The sequence below is a fragment of the Neodiprion pinetum genome, chromosome 3 (genome assembly GCF_021155775.2).
Source record: "Neodiprion pinetum isolate iyNeoPine1 chromosome 3, iyNeoPine1.2, whole genome shotgun sequence".
Lineage (NCBI taxonomy): Eukaryota > Metazoa > Arthropoda > Insecta > Hymenoptera > Diprionidae > Neodiprion > Neodiprion pinetum.
Genome location: NC_060234.1, coordinates 29,521,247 through 29,540,367, shown reverse-complemented (window position 1 = coordinate 29,540,367; position 19,121 = coordinate 29,521,247). Strand labels below are relative to the sequence as shown.

General features: G+C 38.3%; 3 protein-coding genes and 1 long non-coding RNA gene across 8 annotated transcripts in view; 2 read left to right on the top strand and 2 right to left on the bottom strand.

The window, feature by feature from the left end:
* The window catches only part of LOC124215386 (uncharacterized), a 29,341-nt gene extending 15,255 nt beyond the window's left edge, over positions 1-14,086 (bottom strand). The window contains exons 1-3 of one of the 4 annotated variants that reach the window (XM_046618735.2): positions 13,835-14,081; positions 1,769-1,837; positions 1,503-1,678 (exon numbers count right to left, since the gene is read on the bottom strand). In XM_046618735.2, the coding sequence (XP_046474691.1) occupies positions 1,503-1,678; positions 1,769-1,773 (181 nt within the window). In that variant the 5' untranslated portion in view covers positions 1,774-1,837; positions 13,835-14,081. Of the gene's footprint in view, positions 1-1,502; positions 1,838-4,424; positions 4,826-13,834 lie in introns of those variants that run through there. The other 3 variants (XM_046618734.2, XM_046618731.2, XM_046618733.2) reach the window with 3 other exon arrangements.
* Positions 2,269-4,388, top strand: LOC124215424 (uncharacterized). 2 transcript variants are annotated; one of them, XR_011176753.1, is made up of 3 exons: positions 2,269-2,481; positions 2,581-2,710; positions 2,831-4,388. It is a non-coding gene; the product is annotated as an uncharacterized lncRNA (long non-coding RNA). The 2 variants fall into 2 exon arrangements; XR_006882346.1 differs by having other exon boundaries at positions 2,269-2,493.
* Positions 14,087-14,482: 396 nt separating the features above from the next.
* Positions 14,483-16,477, top strand: LOC124215405 (EARP-interacting protein homolog). Its single transcript, XM_046618780.2, has 6 exons — positions 14,483-14,621; positions 14,848-15,073; positions 15,160-15,380; positions 15,489-15,670; positions 15,753-16,049; positions 16,279-16,477. The coding sequence occupies exons 1-6, from the start codon at positions 14,580-14,582 to the stop codon at positions 16,439-16,441; spliced, it is 1,131 nt and encodes a 376-aa protein (XP_046474736.1). The 5' UTR covers positions 14,483-14,579; the 3' UTR covers positions 16,442-16,477.
* Positions 14,516-18,159, bottom strand: l(1)G0004 (lethal (1) G0004). Its single transcript, XM_046618799.2, has 3 exons — positions 17,924-18,159; positions 17,720-17,809; positions 14,516-17,477 (listed from the first exon to the last, which is right to left on the bottom strand). Exons 1-3 carry the CDS (start codon positions 18,020-18,022, stop codon positions 16,950-16,952), a joined length of 717 nt encoding a protein of 238 aa, XP_046474755.1. The 5' UTR covers positions 18,023-18,159; the 3' UTR covers positions 14,516-16,949.
* Between the last annotated feature and the right edge of the window lie 962 nt (positions 18,160-19,121).

Genomic DNA, 19,121 nt, shown 5'->3' with positions numbered 1-19,121 from the left:
AAAAACCGAAAATCAGAATGTCCAATATTCCGAATTTAGTAAACTCGAATAACAAATATGAGAGAACAGATACTATCAGAAATTTTAAGTCCCGAATGGTGCCGAATAAAAAGCCGCAGCTTAGCTAAAATGTATTTAGTAGAGGGCTCTGTTATTCGAACCCACTTACTTCAGAAAACGTTAATCCAAAAATTCAGAGATGCAAAATTTAATAATGTATAGAATCAATATTCCAGAGAATGAATTTGTAGAAAGTTTCATATTCTCGAATGTCCGAATATTATAAAAGTAAAAGTTTGAACTTCATCATCTAGAAACTGCGGAAAACAGATATCCAGAATGTAGAAGGGTCATTATTCAGAATCGTACAATTCAGAAAGATCAGTATTCCGAAAGTAACCGTATAGATGGCTTTCCACCAGAATTTCACATTCCGAGTCTATCGAGCTAATCTATTTCAACTTGTAAAATGTTTTATATACGGAATCTAACAAATTCTGCAATATTTTTATCTCATTAAAAGATTGAATACGATTTTAGGTATCATAAACTTATATTTCTTGGCTTCTAATATGATACGAGTTATTGACTCTTCTGCTATATTGCGATTCTTCATTCTGACAATTCTGATATACTGCAATTCTATATTCCGAGCCTTCTATGAGATTACTACTCGGAGTTTTAACCGTTCCGATTCTTGATCCTTCGCATTTATGAATTCGAATAGATGAAAATTCTACTTTATGATCCATCTGAAGGTTATTTATTTGTGTTTATGAGCAATCGCATTTCCCTTAAATTCTATAACTTCAAATTTCGATACTTTCATATTCTATTTCCATTATTTCTGGCTTCATGAAGATTCACCACTTTGTTCTCCCGTGATTGTGAGTTTTCGATAGATTTATATTCAGAATTCTGACCATTCTGATTTTTGGTTTTTCTGATTTTTTACCCGCACCCGCTATAGCTTATTGTTAAACAGCAGGATCGTAAAATCTGCATTGCCGAACATAGGTATAAAGTACATGCTTCACAAAATCGTAACAAGAAATCTTGGTCTGTCCATGGAACGGTCGTTCAACTTGAAAAACTCGTATCAAATTCTACTATACATATACATAGCGTAAATTAGGCGGTTAGTTCTATCGTTAATAGATAACGAGGTTGTGTAGGTATGCAATCGCTGACGGTGACGTCTAGCTTTAGATTGAAATGCATAACAGTGAATTAAAGAAAGCATTCGTCAACAACCAATGTTTTCAGTTGTCATTTATACCAAAGTTCTTTCGAACTATGAACTTGACATTTTGTTTTCACCTCGTTTAAAACTAATCCTCGTTTCATCGCCGCGTGTAAACCGTTTCACTAATTGTAAATACAAATAATAGGAAAAGAATGAATGTTCAGTTACTTAGATTCCAGTTATAGGAGAAACTTTAATGTACAATGTAAATTGTAAATTGTAAATTATAAATTATAAATCGTCATGGTATTCTCACCCGCGTAATCACCCTGGTGACGGTTACTTCTGACGTAGAGGGTGGTCGCCAGCTGGGGTTGCTGATTCGTTTGGGCTGTTTGAGTCGGCTGCATGACCTGCGTGTCCCAGTATCCCCTGGTGCCAAAGCTATTGACACCCGATTGCTGCGACGGCAAGGTTTGCTTGCACGGGAGTCTAGCCATGGCGGTCATCATTGTTTTTTTCTTTGTCTTTTAAGGTATTTTTTTTTTTTGTCTTTCTACTTCAATAGGATTTTCCGCTCACCGCATCGACCTGCACTCCGCTTTCAACCGCGCAACGCTTCAGCCCCATTTCCGCGCTATCTTCTGCCCCCTGAAGCATAGAAAAAAGTTCAAAGGATTTAGAACAAATGGAATATATATATAGTGTGCGCTGTGTGTAAAAAAAAAAGAAGATATAATCGGACTAATGTAATGCTATACGTAATCAAAATACGAACCCTTGGATTTTTACCTCGATTTTTACACAAGTTTCTGTGATAAAATTCAAAACCAAGAAAGATGGGATATTTCTTTTCTTTCTTTCTTTTTTTATATAACACTAGTTCATATTCGAACAAACAACTTCTAGTCGAGGTCAACCATAACTGTAATAGCCTCTAACTATAGGTAGGATAATTTTCTACCAATTTCCTGAATTGACCGATTATGTACATTGCACCTACGTGCCTGTACACATACGACATATGTATATCTCGTGACGCACGATGACGTAGATCATATAAATTGGAGCGGAAAGTCGGTTGTTACAGAGAGTTACGACAAAAGAATAGAATTGCGGGTGAATCGTGAAGAGGTGGTATACACACGTATATTGGATTGACTAAAAATTCATGCCCATGCGAATTGTCGTTATGGTCAAACGAGCAAATGGGTCAACGAGTACGGATTGAGCCAAGGAAGAAAGACGCGCGAACGAACTAGTTATTATTATACATCCCATTGTCGCCCACCAAGGCAAGCTGCCAAGTATTGAACAATCTTTTAAAGTACCCTGTGCTATATATTATTTTATATTATACATATCTAACAACTGGTGATATTCTCGAATTATAGAACGCTGACGTTTTTCTAACCGCGACAAACGGTATTTATGTTTACGATTGTAATCGCACTTGAAGCAGGTGAACGGTAAGTCTGATTAGCACGGTGAGAGATGGATCCCAGACATACCTATACAAATGACGTACGTATACATGTATAAATGAATCGAAATTGGTTATACCTGGGACGAAAAGCTGTTTTCAAGTTTTAGGTTGTTTTATATTTTTCCATCTAAGTAAAATTTTTTTATCACACTTTTCAGCAACGTATATTTTATAATACACATTCGCTGTCAACGGCGCGCGAAGCGACGAACTTTTCTTTTTTCACCTGCACAGATCCGTAACGATGACGTAATGCAACCGCAGAAAATTGTCTGGAGAGAAACGAGGGAATTGTTTGCAATAAAATTAAGGCTTCAGAGATTCGTGCGAATAAACGGCTACACGTGATCCACCTGTACAGGAACGCACTTCTGGCGTCAACTGCGGTTGTCACGAAAGGAAAAGACGGGGAATCAAACGAGAGGGAATAAAAGTGAATTCGAAAAAATCGACGAAGCGTACGTACAGGCATGTCAAAGTACGTAGGAATAAAGGGAAAGAGGTACACAACCGCAAATATTCAACGTGTATGTATGCGCGTACATTGTACGATGTAGTTCACGTCAATTGCACGACAAGGCCTCCGGGATGCCGGATTTCACACGCTCAACGCACGACAGTAAAATGGGTATATCTCGACAGAGAACGGTATACGTTTCTGTGAAACAAGTCAGCAAAACGGATGCAGGCGTCGAATTCTCAACGACGCAACTTCGCGGCTGTATATTAGACCATGTACGATTATACAGATGCGTCGACGGCATTTTATGAAGTTCGTCTGAAGCACCAGAGAAACGAACGCCTAACTGTGCATATTCGATAACATTTTTCTTGCAATTAGTGCCATGTGGTTATTTGGCACAACGAACGAGGTGAAATTCAATTCAGTTAACACAGAGATCCGGAAGGCGTGAAAACATTCCTAAAAAGAAATCTGCATTCTCAACTCGTCCGTCAGACGCTATTTTTTTCTTTTAGTTTTTGTTTAATTGGATTTGGCATGGAATCTGAACATCAGTACGTTTAATCTGTACTAATTCGCTGTTTATTCTTCAACTATCAGAGCAATATAAATATGCGTAAAAATTTCACACACGCCATATTTTTACGGAGTCCTGAATTCGATTGCAAGATTTCCGTTTAAACTCACATTCACCGAAACTCAATATCCGCACCTCGTGAATTTCAAATTGATGTAATGCATACCGATACAGCGTTCAAAAGCGTGATCCGATTCGTATCGAAAAAGTCATACATTATTTATTCGTAATCAGTATGTCGTATCACTTTCATTATTTTAGTTACTAACGCAGAATCCATTGTTCCAAACAATACCAGGAACGAATGTATTTTTTTTTTTTTTCTTGTGCTGTACTGCATAGAAAAAGATTGGACGCAACCAACTGAATCTGTTGTTGTGAGCACGGAAATAAGAGATTTATTCAACAACTGAAACTAAATATCAGCTGATACACCAACACCATTTTTTGTCCAAACAGATGTTTGACTTCATTCTCGGATACTTAGTTTCCGTAACTGATAAACAATGATTTACAAATTCGCGACAGTAAACTCGGCTAAAATCCGTACTACCGATCCTTCGGCTCCGTGTATAATGTACCTCCGAATACGCGGATTGCCTTTTTTATCCAAGACCCGCGATCAGCCAGCCAGCCCATCTGTTACCATATGCAATAAATTTGGTTTATACGATTACACTGCACATGCGTTTTCCTGCCCTAATTTTCATACCTCTCGGTGTGGTTGGGATATGTAGGAGATTTGTTCCACCTGAACCTGCAATGCAGGAGCACAAGAGACGAGAAAAATAAACTTTATCACCGCAACACCGATAGTTGTAATGCCGGTATATCCTTTATTCCGCGGTGAATTCGATACTGCCTGGCAGGAAAGACTCCGCGTACGTACGTTTAACGGGACCATCAGCGGAGGACAATCCTCCGAAGATTTAAGTGAGTCTAGTCAGGACTCGACTGAAAGGCTTTAGGACCGGCGTTCGCGGGCGACAAGTGCATGCGTTGCGTTTACATACAGCAGCTTATAGCTGGTTTCACAGAACTAAGGCCGGAATAACAATTCTAGTTGCGCTGAGAATTTATTCAAACGAATGCACGCGTAGGCCAGGAACCCCGACGTTCCGAGCTCGCAGCAGCAGTTGGTTGAGCAGGCAAAGCCCGCAATGTCGGTGTTCAACTCTTGCATTACCTACCCACTCCGAAGCCCGTGACAGAGAAATTATACTGGTAAATAGCGTATACGCAATTGCGAGGATCGCGGGGTGAAGGAGACGGTCATTGGACAAAAAAATTATACTGCTTTATTCGAGCCGTTTTCACATTGACCGCGCAATACTGCAGCCGAGTTAATATCAAGCTAACCCAACTGTCCGATTATATTAGTTTATACTTGAATAAATTGACAATAGCCGTAGATTATTCTGTAGAAGAATGGGAACGCAGGTATTGAGCGGTTCAAACGAACTATGAGACTTAGGAAACCAGGCTCGTAAAGATGTGTAAATTCGACGGGAAACGTGTAACGTAATAAATAAAATATGGGGAGAAAAGTATAATTCAATGGAACTGATTGATTAAAATCAATATATACTGCGCCCGATGCCAGCGCATGAGGCTTTTGTCAAATATAACGCCACTCGAAGCTTCCATTTGACGCAGGGATTTCGAGTGGTCCTTGATCCGGAGAGGGACGAGGAGCTCACTGTTGACACAATGAGTCGATTCAAGTTTTTCATTAATATATTTTCCAACCACCGGTGTCACTTCTCGAGTGAAAGGATCTGCTTGCGGGTAATGACGAATCGTCCAATTATATTTACCGTAATTCCAAATGACCGATCAATTATCATAGATACGACAAGTCCTAATTGAACGCCGAAGTTGAATTATAAAAACAAAGAATGCGGGAAGTTCAAATTTTCGAACTGTTAAACATGATGACATATTCGTAATCTGAGAGCGCATCTAATCAAATAATAGACGCTTCAAGATTGAGTGATCAATTTTTTATGATTTCCAACAATTTCAATAATGGTTATTTTTTTACAATTTTTGTCCAACACACACACGAGGAGGCGAGTTATTCGGACATGAAATTCAATTCGATTCTAAATACACATACAGATATACAGGAGGTGTTATCTATTCACGGAAATGATCACCGAGCACATGCAACCCAACTCTCGTCTACAATAATACCGCGGTAAGTCTGTTACAGTAGCGGGAACCGTTTCCTTTCAAGATAAACTCCCTGTACACGTATTGCTTTAACGGAAGGATGTACGCCCTTGTATTTGCAAGTTGTGTTGGAAGCAGAATATCCAAAGAACCACTGGACAGTCGAGGTATCGAATAAGAGCAATTGGATGCACGTTCTTAAAACGCAAGGCGAACAGTCAACAGCTTTATCCAAGTTCCAAGTAGAATTATTGAATTTTATCGGTTTTGTTAGTTCCGTAAACAAATGATGACCTCGATTTGATAATACAATCATAAAACTTTGTTCGCTGGTAATTTTCTTTTGATTGAAACGAAAATCTCTAGTCTGTACCGTGTGAGTATTTACTGCAAGCCAGTCGCGGCTGATTGCCTACTTATAGAATTCCCACCACGTGGGTGTCCACCTTCTTGTCATGTCTGCTAGAAGATAGGTTAACACACGTATAAATTACACTGGTCTGTTCCGAGTGACGAGTACGAAGTGATTTTCAACCTGAAACGGGAGTGCGGATTGCATTCGTGCGAGTATTTACTTTGTTATTTACAAACGACAAGGTAGGCGTACAGATAGATAGATGGATGGATGGATACAGGTACGTTACGTGTCCCTTTATTTTTAAATCGATCTAGCCGCGCACCTTCGCCCACAAAAATACCCCCTGAGCATTAAATATTTATACGATAACGACAAGATATACGGTACAGGCGGCTTCAGGCGTGTGCATTTACACGTTTACTGCTGCAGCACAAGACGGGATATCACGAGTACACCTACGCTGCAACGTCGAGGTCAGAAGAGAGAGAAGTAAAAAAGGAAAAGAAAGAGAAGAAAAACTTCTGTAAGTTTATCGAACGCTTAGGCTGCGAAAGGTTGGAGGCAAAGCCGTCCATTGGCCGGTTTTTCGTTCCGAAACCAGCAGCGAAATGCGGGTTTAAACACACCTACTCGATGTATGCCGAACATGTATTTTATTGGGATATGCACGGCGAAGCGTGTGCTGGGTTCGCACAAATGTCGCACCCTCCTGCCAAAACGGTAACCTCGTGTAAAAAAGTCATGCTAAAGGGCAAGTTCGGGTCGGGAGTCGAGGGCGTTCGACACAGAAGGGGATTTGCTTTTCGGCACTGTGATATTTTTATTCCACCCACGTGACAGCGTGCAATGAATTAGTTAAAATCGAAAACTAAGTATCTAATATAGAAATCTTCGTTGCCTGCGGCCATGAGGTCTTCGTTAACGTAAAATATTTTCAAGATACAGCGTACGTTGAGTGTACTACTTAAGGGTTAATTGAAACTTTTTCTTCAATCCATATATGGCTAATAAACGGACAGACGCATCTTACTCGCAATTATTAAGGCCTTTCTTACGCGTGCCGAAATGTGCCAAGACATGATAATACGCACCCACACGATTCTGGTCTGTACGCTGTTTGGCCAAAAGTACCTTACAGTAACTTGAGCCACGATTAGAGAAGTCGCGAGCTTAAAACATGATTATGAAACGAAAGAGGAAATGAAATTCAGAATACCCGTAGGAAAGTTTTTCGGGAATTTGATGGAAGCAATTTACGCAATATACATATATAACTTCACAATCGATTCTCGCGGTATTTTACGCGTCAATGAACCGGCACGTGGAGACTGCTGAATTATCGCAATCTGATCGCTAACGAACATAATCTATTGCTTTGTCAACAAAAGGTTTGCACCGGCAATACGATTTTGTCGATGCAGCAGCAGAGTATCGCCGTTGAACAAATAGTATCATATTTTCTGATTGATCGACAAAGTCAGGTGGAAATACACAATTTGTTATATTACATGTATAAAGGAATTTGATTATACGCTGTGCACGTTATACTTGGTTAACCAAACTTTTTACATTCCAATTTGTCACCCAGAGCCTTGATTTTTCTTCTTCTCAATTTTTCATAAACTGCATAATATTATCTTGACTTTGGAACAAGTGATGTGGTAATAGTATATAAGGTATACGTACTATTCCGAATATACTACTCGCATATACTTTTGTTTGAAAAAAATGCCGAATCGATTTTCCGTTACTTTCAAAATACGAGTCCGTGGAATACGGGCTTGTACTCAAGTTGAGGATAATATAGCTTCGCAGATTCGGGCAAAGAGTGATCATGACACGACTTCGTAGTTGCGATAACGGTTCGCTCAACGAAATGGATAAGACGAAGACACGATCTCTTGTCGCGGTGTGTCGAATAGTAATTATTGATTTTCTCCCATACTCGGAATCACGTTATAACGTAGGCGTTGAATTTACGTATAATATGAGAACCGCGTGAGACATGGAAACGGCAACGTCATATACCCAAACTGTAAATGTGCTACCTGCCTGAGTTATTACCATAGGTATACTGCACGTGGCACGTATATTGTAGTATATCGTATATTGTACATTGTTCAAAGAACTGTACAAGTCCCTATGGCTCCATATTCAATTCCATTCACATGCCTATAATAACACGTGCATAGCGACAGAGGCAAGGTATACCTGCGGCAATTAAATGCAGATACAACGAATGAGGTACGTGACAGATGCGTGCAAGGCGCATTACCATATATTCGTGAGAAAATAATATGCTTTTATGGATAGAACAAATTAAGTTGGAATAAATTTCGTTCACGCTTTATTTGACAAGACATTATTACACGTCTACATAATGCCGATACTTAACAGTAGTTACGCCCGCGCAATAACATATCCAATGCTAATCGCCTCTTTCACGGAATGTTAATCCATTTTTCATATTCCTATATTGACTGATCGTTTATACCTATTATTTGATTATCGCCAGGTGTAGCTGCATATATATATTTAAATATTATACATCTGACAGATGTCTATAATTATAGTCAAAGAGTTTACCAAGTGCAGTTAATGGACGAAGTATAGGGAGTGTCTCGTATTATATGCTCGGACAGTAGAACTCGAGTCTAGTAGATAGAGGAGCCGCACGTAGTGTGTATTTTCGTAAGTCCAGCCGAAGACAGCTTCAGGGAAAAATAGCGTATAGATCATTTCTTCCATAATCGATAGAATAACTAATTTTGTGATACACGAGCTTGTATAACCAATTTTGCTGTGAATAATCTCCGGGTTCATTTTATAATTTCGATTATAAATTTTCTGAATATACGTTAAGTATCACGAGCCGCTCCTTAAATACGCCTACATCGTGATTGGAAAGCGATCGTAATAAATTAGTACTTATAGGCCCACCCGTAGTCTGGATTGTCAGTTAAAATTGACACGGGCAAAAACTCAATTTTACAGAAACTCGCGCAATATTAATTAGTCGCTTCCATGTAATGTCAATGTTTCAAAATTATTTGTAGTGTAATTATCTTAGAAAAGACCGAAACATGTACCTACGCCACAAAATTGTAAAGTATTTTTTTAAATTCGGGGCCTGATAAAAAATTTTGTCTACGCACGACAGTTATTTAACCATAATTATTGACACTTAAATGATTATTTAGAGTCTTTGAACGATGATTTGTGTGCAGTTACTAAGGCGATGTTTTTCTTGATACAACCCTTTAATTAATAGGGGACAGTACGTTTTGTTTACAACCCTATTTCTTGCACGATATGGAACCGTTATTTATCATCCTAGCAAAAAGTGGGACTATGCGTGATTAGGCTTAATACCTACAAATATAGCCATATATAACGCACAGCACACTATACAAATACTGTAAACTTTGCCGACGAAAGAAAATTCTGCGCTTGTAATTACGGCATACAACTACAATCGGTTTGTCAAAACCATGTTCACTTCTTTCTTTTTTACAGATTCTAGCGTCGAGGTTCCAATTATTTTTTTTTCATTATTATGTAATAATACGGTTCGGGCAGACCGATATTCTGTTGTTCATTGTTTAAACGATTACAGGCATTTCCCGTAATTCGATTTTGCGTCTAACAAAGCCATAGCTAATGTTCTTCATACATTTGTTACAGTATCCGTAGCAATTGAATTCGTTTTGCATCTTAAGCGTCCATCAGCCTTAAGCCTTACAGCCTTAAGCCTGTATGCCTCTGTTTCGCCCATTGGTCCCTACAGAATGTCGTATAACGGTTTCCTCGGTGCTTTTCTAAACGTTATTAGACTCCGTTTCCAATGTTCTAAATTTTGCCGTACATAAATACACGCGTAACATAACCAGGCGATTCAAGACGTGTACGAAAAGTATTTCATAATTTTCTACAATGCTTCGAGTACTCTAGAATGCTTTTCGAGCTGCTAACGTAACGTAACTTTTGAACTTACGTTTTTAGTTTTTAAAGTTTCTGTCATCTTTCCGTGCAAGCTTCTAGGTACCTATAATGTTTTACTTCGTCGAATCTGTCGACTAGATTCACTGTCACGAATCAGAGTTCATGGTTCAGACTGCTGCAGATACGGGATATCGAAAACGAGAAAATATACCGTTCGCTGAAGATTGAGCAACCGAATGCAGTAATTGAATCAAACGACGTCACTGTATCTAGGCGTGCAGTGGCTATCGCTTTCTATGGAGTTACGAGTGAAAAAGAAAATGAATCAACCGCTGCAACTTGAAAAAAGACAAGTTCCAGTTCAAACACAGCCATTGTTAAAAATTTGAATTCTATATGGAAATCTTTTTGCTTAACTGGAGCCCCTGCATCAGCAATCATCGTTAATAATTACCAAGCAATTATGAATTCGTTATAATAATTTCACTCGACGTTAACCCGGGAAATAAGTATGTCAATTATAAGGTCTCTTTCTATAATTAGGATGAGTAGTGTTTCATTTTTTTAATGTTCTTTGTATAATAAAATTCCCGCTGCCTTGTAGAAGAATTAAGCAGCCAAAAGTATACAATCAACAAGACAGTACGATCTTATTTTACAGCACGATCTATCATATATATATATAAATATATTGCTAGAAAGAAACCTAATTTGTTAGTGCATGAAAATTGGTTCTTCTCGTCAGTAATTAATTAAGATGAATGTAGATATGCTGACATGTTTTAATATTACGCTCTGTTTATATAGCGCGTATATGATGCAGGAAACAATGTAAGTTAATTTGTGATTATAATTTATTCTCACCATCTTTTTGGACTGTGCCAGTAACGTTATATACCAAAGTGCCGTGATAATGCGTAAATGTACAAAGGCGAAAAGGTGTTGAAGGAAAAATAGAGCCTCTCGCTTTGTTGCTTAAAACACTCGTTTCCGTGGCCCGCAAGTTACTTTAGAACTAATTACCGACATTCCACAGTTACTCGAACCGATATTAAGTGAATTGTCCAATTTGCTGGACCTTTACGTATCAAGTATCGAAGAAAATACGAGAAAACTACGGAAGCAGACATCGTCCGCAGTTACGGTGTTACTTTATTGATTAAAGTGGGCTCGACCTCCAAGCACGTGCTTCGCTCCCTTCAGTCCCATAACCATTCATCAAAAGTCCCGCACGACACACGCGAGGCTCGAGCTCCCTATCCCGGTGCTTCTTGGATCAAGGTAGAATTCACCTTATATTCAGGATTTAGCGGCGTCGAAAGCTCGTAGCTTCCGACACATTTCCCGTCGTACGTTCTGGACGTCTTCGCGTTATAGTTCTCTGTAATTCTTTCATGAATACTATAGACATTTTTATTTTCTATTTTAGACTAATAAAACCCATCTGCTGTACTCTGTGCTGTATATATATATATAGGGTGGTATTATACAGTGGAACGCGCGTTAATTTATTAGATGGAGGGGGAATCCACATCTGCTTTTACTGCTCGGGTGACATGTGAATTCAAACACATTTCACATTATGCAGATCAATTCAAAATATATTCAATCGAAACACTGACACTACACAGAGGTATCGGGCGTACCAATTATTATCGTTGCTATTGTTGTACGTGTATGTATACCGGCAGAGTGAGCGACGACGCGTTTTAATTTGATACAATTGAATCTGACTCAAGTACATTATAATAACTGCATAGAGAGTTTTCATACACAGATATACGAGGAGGTTATAACTTTATGATCATACGATGAATTGGAGCAGAACAATATGTTGCGAATGACTCGCACGAACATTATAAATCATAATTGTTGTCAATTAATGTACGCAAACGTTGCATTTCAATTCTATTAATTCGTTGAAAAAAATATAGTAAATAATAAATAACTCTATCAAAAACTTTGTACATAACTTTTCGACAAATTTTCTCAATTTTGATGGTTACCTATGCAAATACAATTAATTTACCGGGTCAATGTTTCTCAATTTTCTACGATAGACGTATAATGTTTTGTGAACGTAAAACTCCTCATTCTGTGTGCTTGCTGTAAATATTTGATCGCTATTTCGCGGTTTCTAGGGTATAATCGAGGGTATAATTTGTGTTCAGCCTGTAAGCCGAGAAGACGATCAAGATTACTACGAGTCTCCGGATCAGCTGTTGACCCTCGATCGAAATGCGTATAAAAGATGATAGACAAAGATGCACAAATTTTTTCAATACACATCATATGAACTAGAGGTTCTTGTTGACTAAGTAATCGACGTTTTCGAACCCATTAGCCCTTCTCCGTTCTTAACAAGTGTAAATATGTACAATCGGCAGAGCGAATAAATAGATCAATAATCGTTAGGACAAGGCTTCCAAAATGATTAATCCAGACGTTAGATATTCGCCCTGTATAATTAAAAAGCCGTAATGATTGTCAGTACCGCTTTGCAGTCCTTCGACGTCTCGTTTAATAGCTGAGCAAAAGCATTTATCGACGCGTGATAATATTTTTAATGCATGTAGAATATAAATTTAAGGGACGACTGTCCCGGGCAATTAGCTGCCGAATTCGCTGCTCGAAAATTATACAAATTACGTGTAACGGATGTAAATCCAATATCATTCTAAGATTGGTAGAAATTGCACTCTGAAAGCACCGACTTCATGGCAATAATTTAAATTATGAGAACCGTTGGTAAACAAAAAAAATAACAGCATGTTGCAGAGAGGATGTCTGAGACGAAGGATGCCTAAGCCAACTATACGTATAATAGTAATTACAGTTATTGATACAGACAAGTCTATTTCTCGGGCATATGGACGTTGCTGAGCTGAGCAGTTTTCTTTTTTAAGGCAAAAGAGACAATTTGCATTGATTTAAACACGAAGATCCGCATTGTTCGTTCGATATTTTCCTTCAAGGATTGTATGAATTGCCAATAAATATCCTTTCCAAATGCCACGAAATTCGTTCCAACTGCAAATGCAACTAACGATTTTAGCTAAAAACAATTTGAAATCGAAACGACGATGTTAATCACCGCAAAGGATATAACAAGTTTGAGAAGATCGCACAACACGTTGATAAACTGGGATTTTATCTACTACGTCTTCGTTGAATTTAACGTGATGTCATGCCAGCAGGATTTAAGTTTATTTGCAAAATCTGGGCGAACGAATATTGTTTACTTTTGCAAATCCTATACATGTACAAACACGTTCATCATAGTAAAAACGTTCGATCATTTGAACAGTCTCAGGAATAAGAGATTACATTTTACCGTTCATCATTCAACGGCTCGAAATATCGGTTGCGAGAAACTTTGCAGAAATATTAATGGAACCGACGGCCGTCTTGCAAACAGGTAACTGCACGGAATTAAAAACAACGCCGCAGCAGTAGAGCGAGACACACACTCAGGTATACTCTCATCCCTGCACAGAAGGACAGTGTGACATGTGATTTTATATCGGGTTTTTGAACATCCTCGGTACAGCCGCTGGGCTCGTTGAACCGTAAACCTGTATCCGTCACAGGGACGAAGGCGTAAAAATTAATACAAAAAAACCGTCTGAATCCTGGATATTACTTACAACTGGTGCGGCGGCGTCAGCATAACTCTATTAAAAATAATGCACAGGTATAGACACGTTCACTGCACCCACGCACACGGCTCCGATGCTAATCGGACATGTTACAAAACCGATACAAAACTTCGCCCGCAATGCAACAGACCTCAAGGAGCCCTCGAAATCAACGGGTTTGTGTTCGGCTTTCGGCCACTGTGGTCCGTTTGACATAATTTATTTGGTGACCCCACGACGGCTGCTTCGGGACTTTCAAGGGTGGGGGGCCTGCTATGTGTGCGTATGAAAACTCATTGTGTGCGTATGCGTGTCTGAATCGCGGTACAGGCATGAAGTAACTGGCACATGTAGATCCGCGCCTGGCGTCTGCGGGGTTTGTGGCACGACTGCGCCATCTGACGAGACTAGGGTGTGCGGTACACGATACGGTGGTTGAAAAAAAGGCTAGAGAATTTAGATACGGTATGCATTAAAAATGAAGATAAAGTCCTTTGGAAATGAAAAGCTTTTCATCCCGTTGGATGAAAGTTGAAAGGAAATTTTACACCCTTGAAAGTTTTGTCCAACTTCTATACGGTTCCACGATGTTTGAAGCTCTTCCTCAAAAAAATTACATGGTTGAGATCTCTGTTGGGTTTAAGCTCAATGACTTGAACGACTGTACTTGAGAAACTTTTTGTTGCGGCATGGTGTGTTTTGACACCTGTCAACAGTGACACTGACCCAAAGGAATTATTTTATTCTACGAAATATGGATACTGACAATCCAATAATATATGGCCTCGAGTTTCAAGTAAGAAGGTTAATCCACCAACGTTTATCTTATTACTTTCATTCGACATACTTCAACTTTACCAGTAAGACGATGTCTAACCTAACCTAACCCGACGTTCAGAGTTTGAAAGCCAGGAAATCACGAATGAATTGTTGCAAGTTTCATTGCACAGTTAAAGGATTTTCACTCGACGATCATGTTTTGAGAGCGTATTCTTAAGTAATACATTTCATATTTATTTCAGGCTAGAGCATTATCACCTCAAACAGCAGAAGCTGATATCGTGAGATTTCTGGTCGGAACGCAATCGTTGAAGTTTCACGACAATCAAGTACATTTGGTTGAACTTGACGAGGAAACAGGTAGTTTGAAAACGCAAGTCTTTCAGCACTCGATTGGAGAAATATGGAACTTACAGGCCTCTCCTGCCGATCCATCAAATTTTATTACTTGCTATAATACTCTGAATGGTGAGTGATCATTGGGCAATTTATTCGCTTCACTAACTTTTGAAAAGAAACACCTGAATAATTCTGATAAACACCTAATTCGTCAGATGAAGGAATTTGTCAGATGAAGGGAGCTATATGGAAATTGCCTCTTACCGAAACTGACGCACACGAAATCCAAAAACTTGAAAATGCAGCAGAAATTGATACAACCACTTATGGCAGTGATCTTAGAATTATTACTTATCATCCGACGGATGGTACTAAAGTTGTTTCCGTCGTAGACAATAACTTTGTACTCTGGGACCTAGCAGCTAGTGCTCCCAAGGTATTTCCCTTCGCTATTGACAGGGCAATTTACGATTCAATTGATAATTCAGCCTGTAACAGATATCAATAAATTTATGAATTTCATATTATTTTCTCAAAATTTTAGGCAGTTACGCAAGGGACCTTGGCTAGTAAAGGTCAACCAAAGTTTACTACTGGTAAATGGAATCCACATAATACTTGCAATCAGTTTGTAACATTAAATGACAACCACGTGCGTGGTTGGGATTTCAGAAATCCAACTGATCAGGTGTGGGCAATCCAGTCAGCTCACTCTCAAATTATAAGGTGAAGATTAATCAACTCATCTAAATATTTTCACTAAATTTTGCAAATTCAGTAACAATGTATTGAACCTACAACATTGCAGAGACCTGGATTTTAACACCAACCGTCAATACATCTTGTCAACCTGTGGTGATGATGGCTATATGAAATTTTGGGATATCCGACAGCCATCTGAGCCTGTAATGTCGCGAATGGAGCATTCTCATTGGGTTTGGAGTATCAGAATAAACCGTTTCCACGACCAACTAGTTCTAACATCTAGTAGTGATTCTCGAGTAATATTATGCAGTATATCATCTATTTCTTCAGAACCGTTTGGTCACCTAATTTCAAGCGAAGACGAACCTGCGCAAACCGATGATGGCTCCAACAAAAACAAGTAGGCGTATTGAATTTTATTTTTTTGTCACCTTATGACGCATGATGAGATAAATATCAATCCATGGTCGTTATTATTGGGATTCGTGAATAACTTTCAATAGAGCTTGCTCAATCATGTGCCCGGTACTTACACTCAAGGGTCAATGTCAAGTTTTGATCAAGCATCTATTAGAGATCTATTACCAACTCTGAAGATCAATTCTATTTTATATAACCAACAATTCCAGAATGGAAGATAGCGTTGTAGGAAGGTACGAGGAGCATGAAGACAGTGTTTATGGAGTTGAATGGTCATCTGCTGACCCGTGGACTTTCGCGTCACTGAGTTACGATGGCAGACTGGTAATTAACAAAGTGCCACGAAAATATAAGTACCAAATACTATTGTAAATATTAAAAGTAATAAAGAATTAAATTTTATATAAATTTAGAAAAAACCTAGTTTTCATTTTGCGTAAGAGTAAAGAATTGATCAACTGGTACAAGTGACGACCAATATTATTGATATACCAATCAACCTGCAGTTGATATAGAGTATTATTAATTATTCGACATACATACTTTGTTACAACTCGCAAGAGATAATTGAAGCCATGAGTAAAAATATGAAATAATTTTTGCCATAGACAAAAGGTAAGATTTATATTCCTCTCTCTGAATTATGTACAATAGTTTGAAGTATTTCTTCCAGTGTACAAAAAAAAGTTATCCACAAATACACATAATTATACGTAAGCAGTTTGTATCGAAGCAAATGAGAATTTGCTAATCTGTTACAATTGCTCAATCCAAATATTCAAGACTGTTATTTTCACTGATACGGTTTACTTTTGTTAGCAATATGGTAAACATAAAAAGAAAATAAATTTTGCTGGGGAGTTTTGACTGAAACGTTTAATTACAATCGCTCTGATATTCGGCCAGCCACATTCCTCAATTGACCATAAACTTTTGATGGTGGACTTCCCAAGATTAAATTGCAAATTGCTCTTCGTGCAAGTTGTATATTTTGGAAAGATCCAAGAATATGAATTTTAGTATCAGCCAAAACTATTCTTGTTTTTGTCACATTTTCAATGGTAAATTTTGTTCTACCCCCTTTGCCAGCTAACCTACCTATCGCTCTGGACAAATGGTCACCCTTCAATGGTTTCACATCTTGAACCTCGAATGTTTCGACAAATAAATCATCCAACCGCAATAAGGCCAATGCATCTTCGACTTCAAAACCATTGATGAATGCCCGCACAAAATCAGCAGCTTTTTGAAGATTTGATATATCAGGTGTGTCAGGGCATGTACGAATTTCTACATTTCTAGATTTCAAATTAAAGCGAATTTGAAGTTGTAGATGCTCAACAACAGGGGTGAAGATCTTCATCCAATTCTCTTTAAGCGGTGTATATCTATGCGCAGGCACTGGAACCTGAAGAAATCACGTGAATTATTTTAACATGTTGTTGAAATGTTGACATTACAGTGAAACTTCCTAATAGCGAACACCTTTGAGACCAGAAATCTTGTCCGCTATAGAGAAGTGTCCGTTACTAAAAGGTATATTTTTCATTATGCTTTTCTACCGGAGACTTCTAACTTGTCCGTTATAAAGAGGTGTCTGCTGTTAAGAGAAGTTTCACTATATCGCGAAATGATCATTGGAATACTCACCTTCCGTTGTTCACCACCTTGGACATTTTTGGCTCGTTTGACAGAAGATTTAGTTTTCGACTTCCCTTCGATACCATTCACCGCATCGACCTGAAAATCAGCAAGAATAAATTTTCCAATATTCGATAGAACAATAGCAGGTTATGATTAAAAGTGACGAAGAATACTGAGAACCTAAGAATTTGTAGTAACATAACCTCTTACTTCCATGTGAGTTTCACTATTCTGGCGTCTTTTTCCCGACGTCTTCGCCTTGGATTGTAATTCTTCGTTGATTTGCATCTCGACATTGTTTTCAGTCATGTTTTACCAAACTTAATTTATGTTTTAATTTTTATCTTACTTCAACTTGAAAACAAATGTCTGTAACAAGTCAAAATAGCGTGGATATTTTATTGCAGAGAGCCAAAGATCTCGTTGGATCTCTTGTAAGTCTCAACCATAGACGTACACGTTGAGAAACGAAGGATAACTCGACTCAGCATTCTGTGACTATCAATCATAGACGATACAAAATAACCATGATTCGTACATACATACATATTCGAAATCTGACACATCACTTGCTCTTACTTACCGACATGACATCAAGTTCATATTTTACGTTGATTTAATTTCAGGTACTAGCATATCTTCAGCATTATTGGTGCAATATTGATGGCAATTTTATTACTGACAACTCGTTAGAAAATAGCCGAATATACAGTAAGCTCTAAATGTGCGCCTGCAGGCCTCAGTAGTAATGCATGGGAATTTACAGAAACCTTAAAGAGAAAATATAAAAATAGTTCGGTCCTGTAGAATTCCACGCCGAGATGAGGATTGTGGAGATGTAACAATATTTTATACAATTATTGAGCAGTGTCATTAGCGGCCGTCACTGCACCATGTCGACTAGCCAATAATTGCAGGCTAATTGTTGCACCCCCGAACTCTTCAGCACTCTACATATTTGTAGTTGCTTGTACCTAATGCCCCTATACTCAAGTTTAAGGCAAGCAATAGAGTTTTCATATATGTGCAATTTTCGTAAAAATGAACGAGATTGTGACTTCACTGTAAGCCTATTAGCTTCAACGTTGTTCTGCAGGATAAAGTTGATGTTCCTATGATTCCCAAGCCTCAAATATAAATAAAGTTCTGCACATATCAAAGAATTTACTTGCCAGAAATTGGCGAGGCACGTGATAAAAATTAAGAAATTTAAATTACCTTTATCCCGCTGGTATACTGTTAGCTATGATGTCGTCATTCTGCCTTAGCCAGTCAAGAGAAAAAAAGTCACAACGATGTCGAAAAAGTAATTGAAAATAGTTTCAAATTCTATGTATGTAATCTGTACAGGATTGATCGACTAAGGGGTTTTTAATAATTAATAATAATCGTCTCTTCGTATAATACA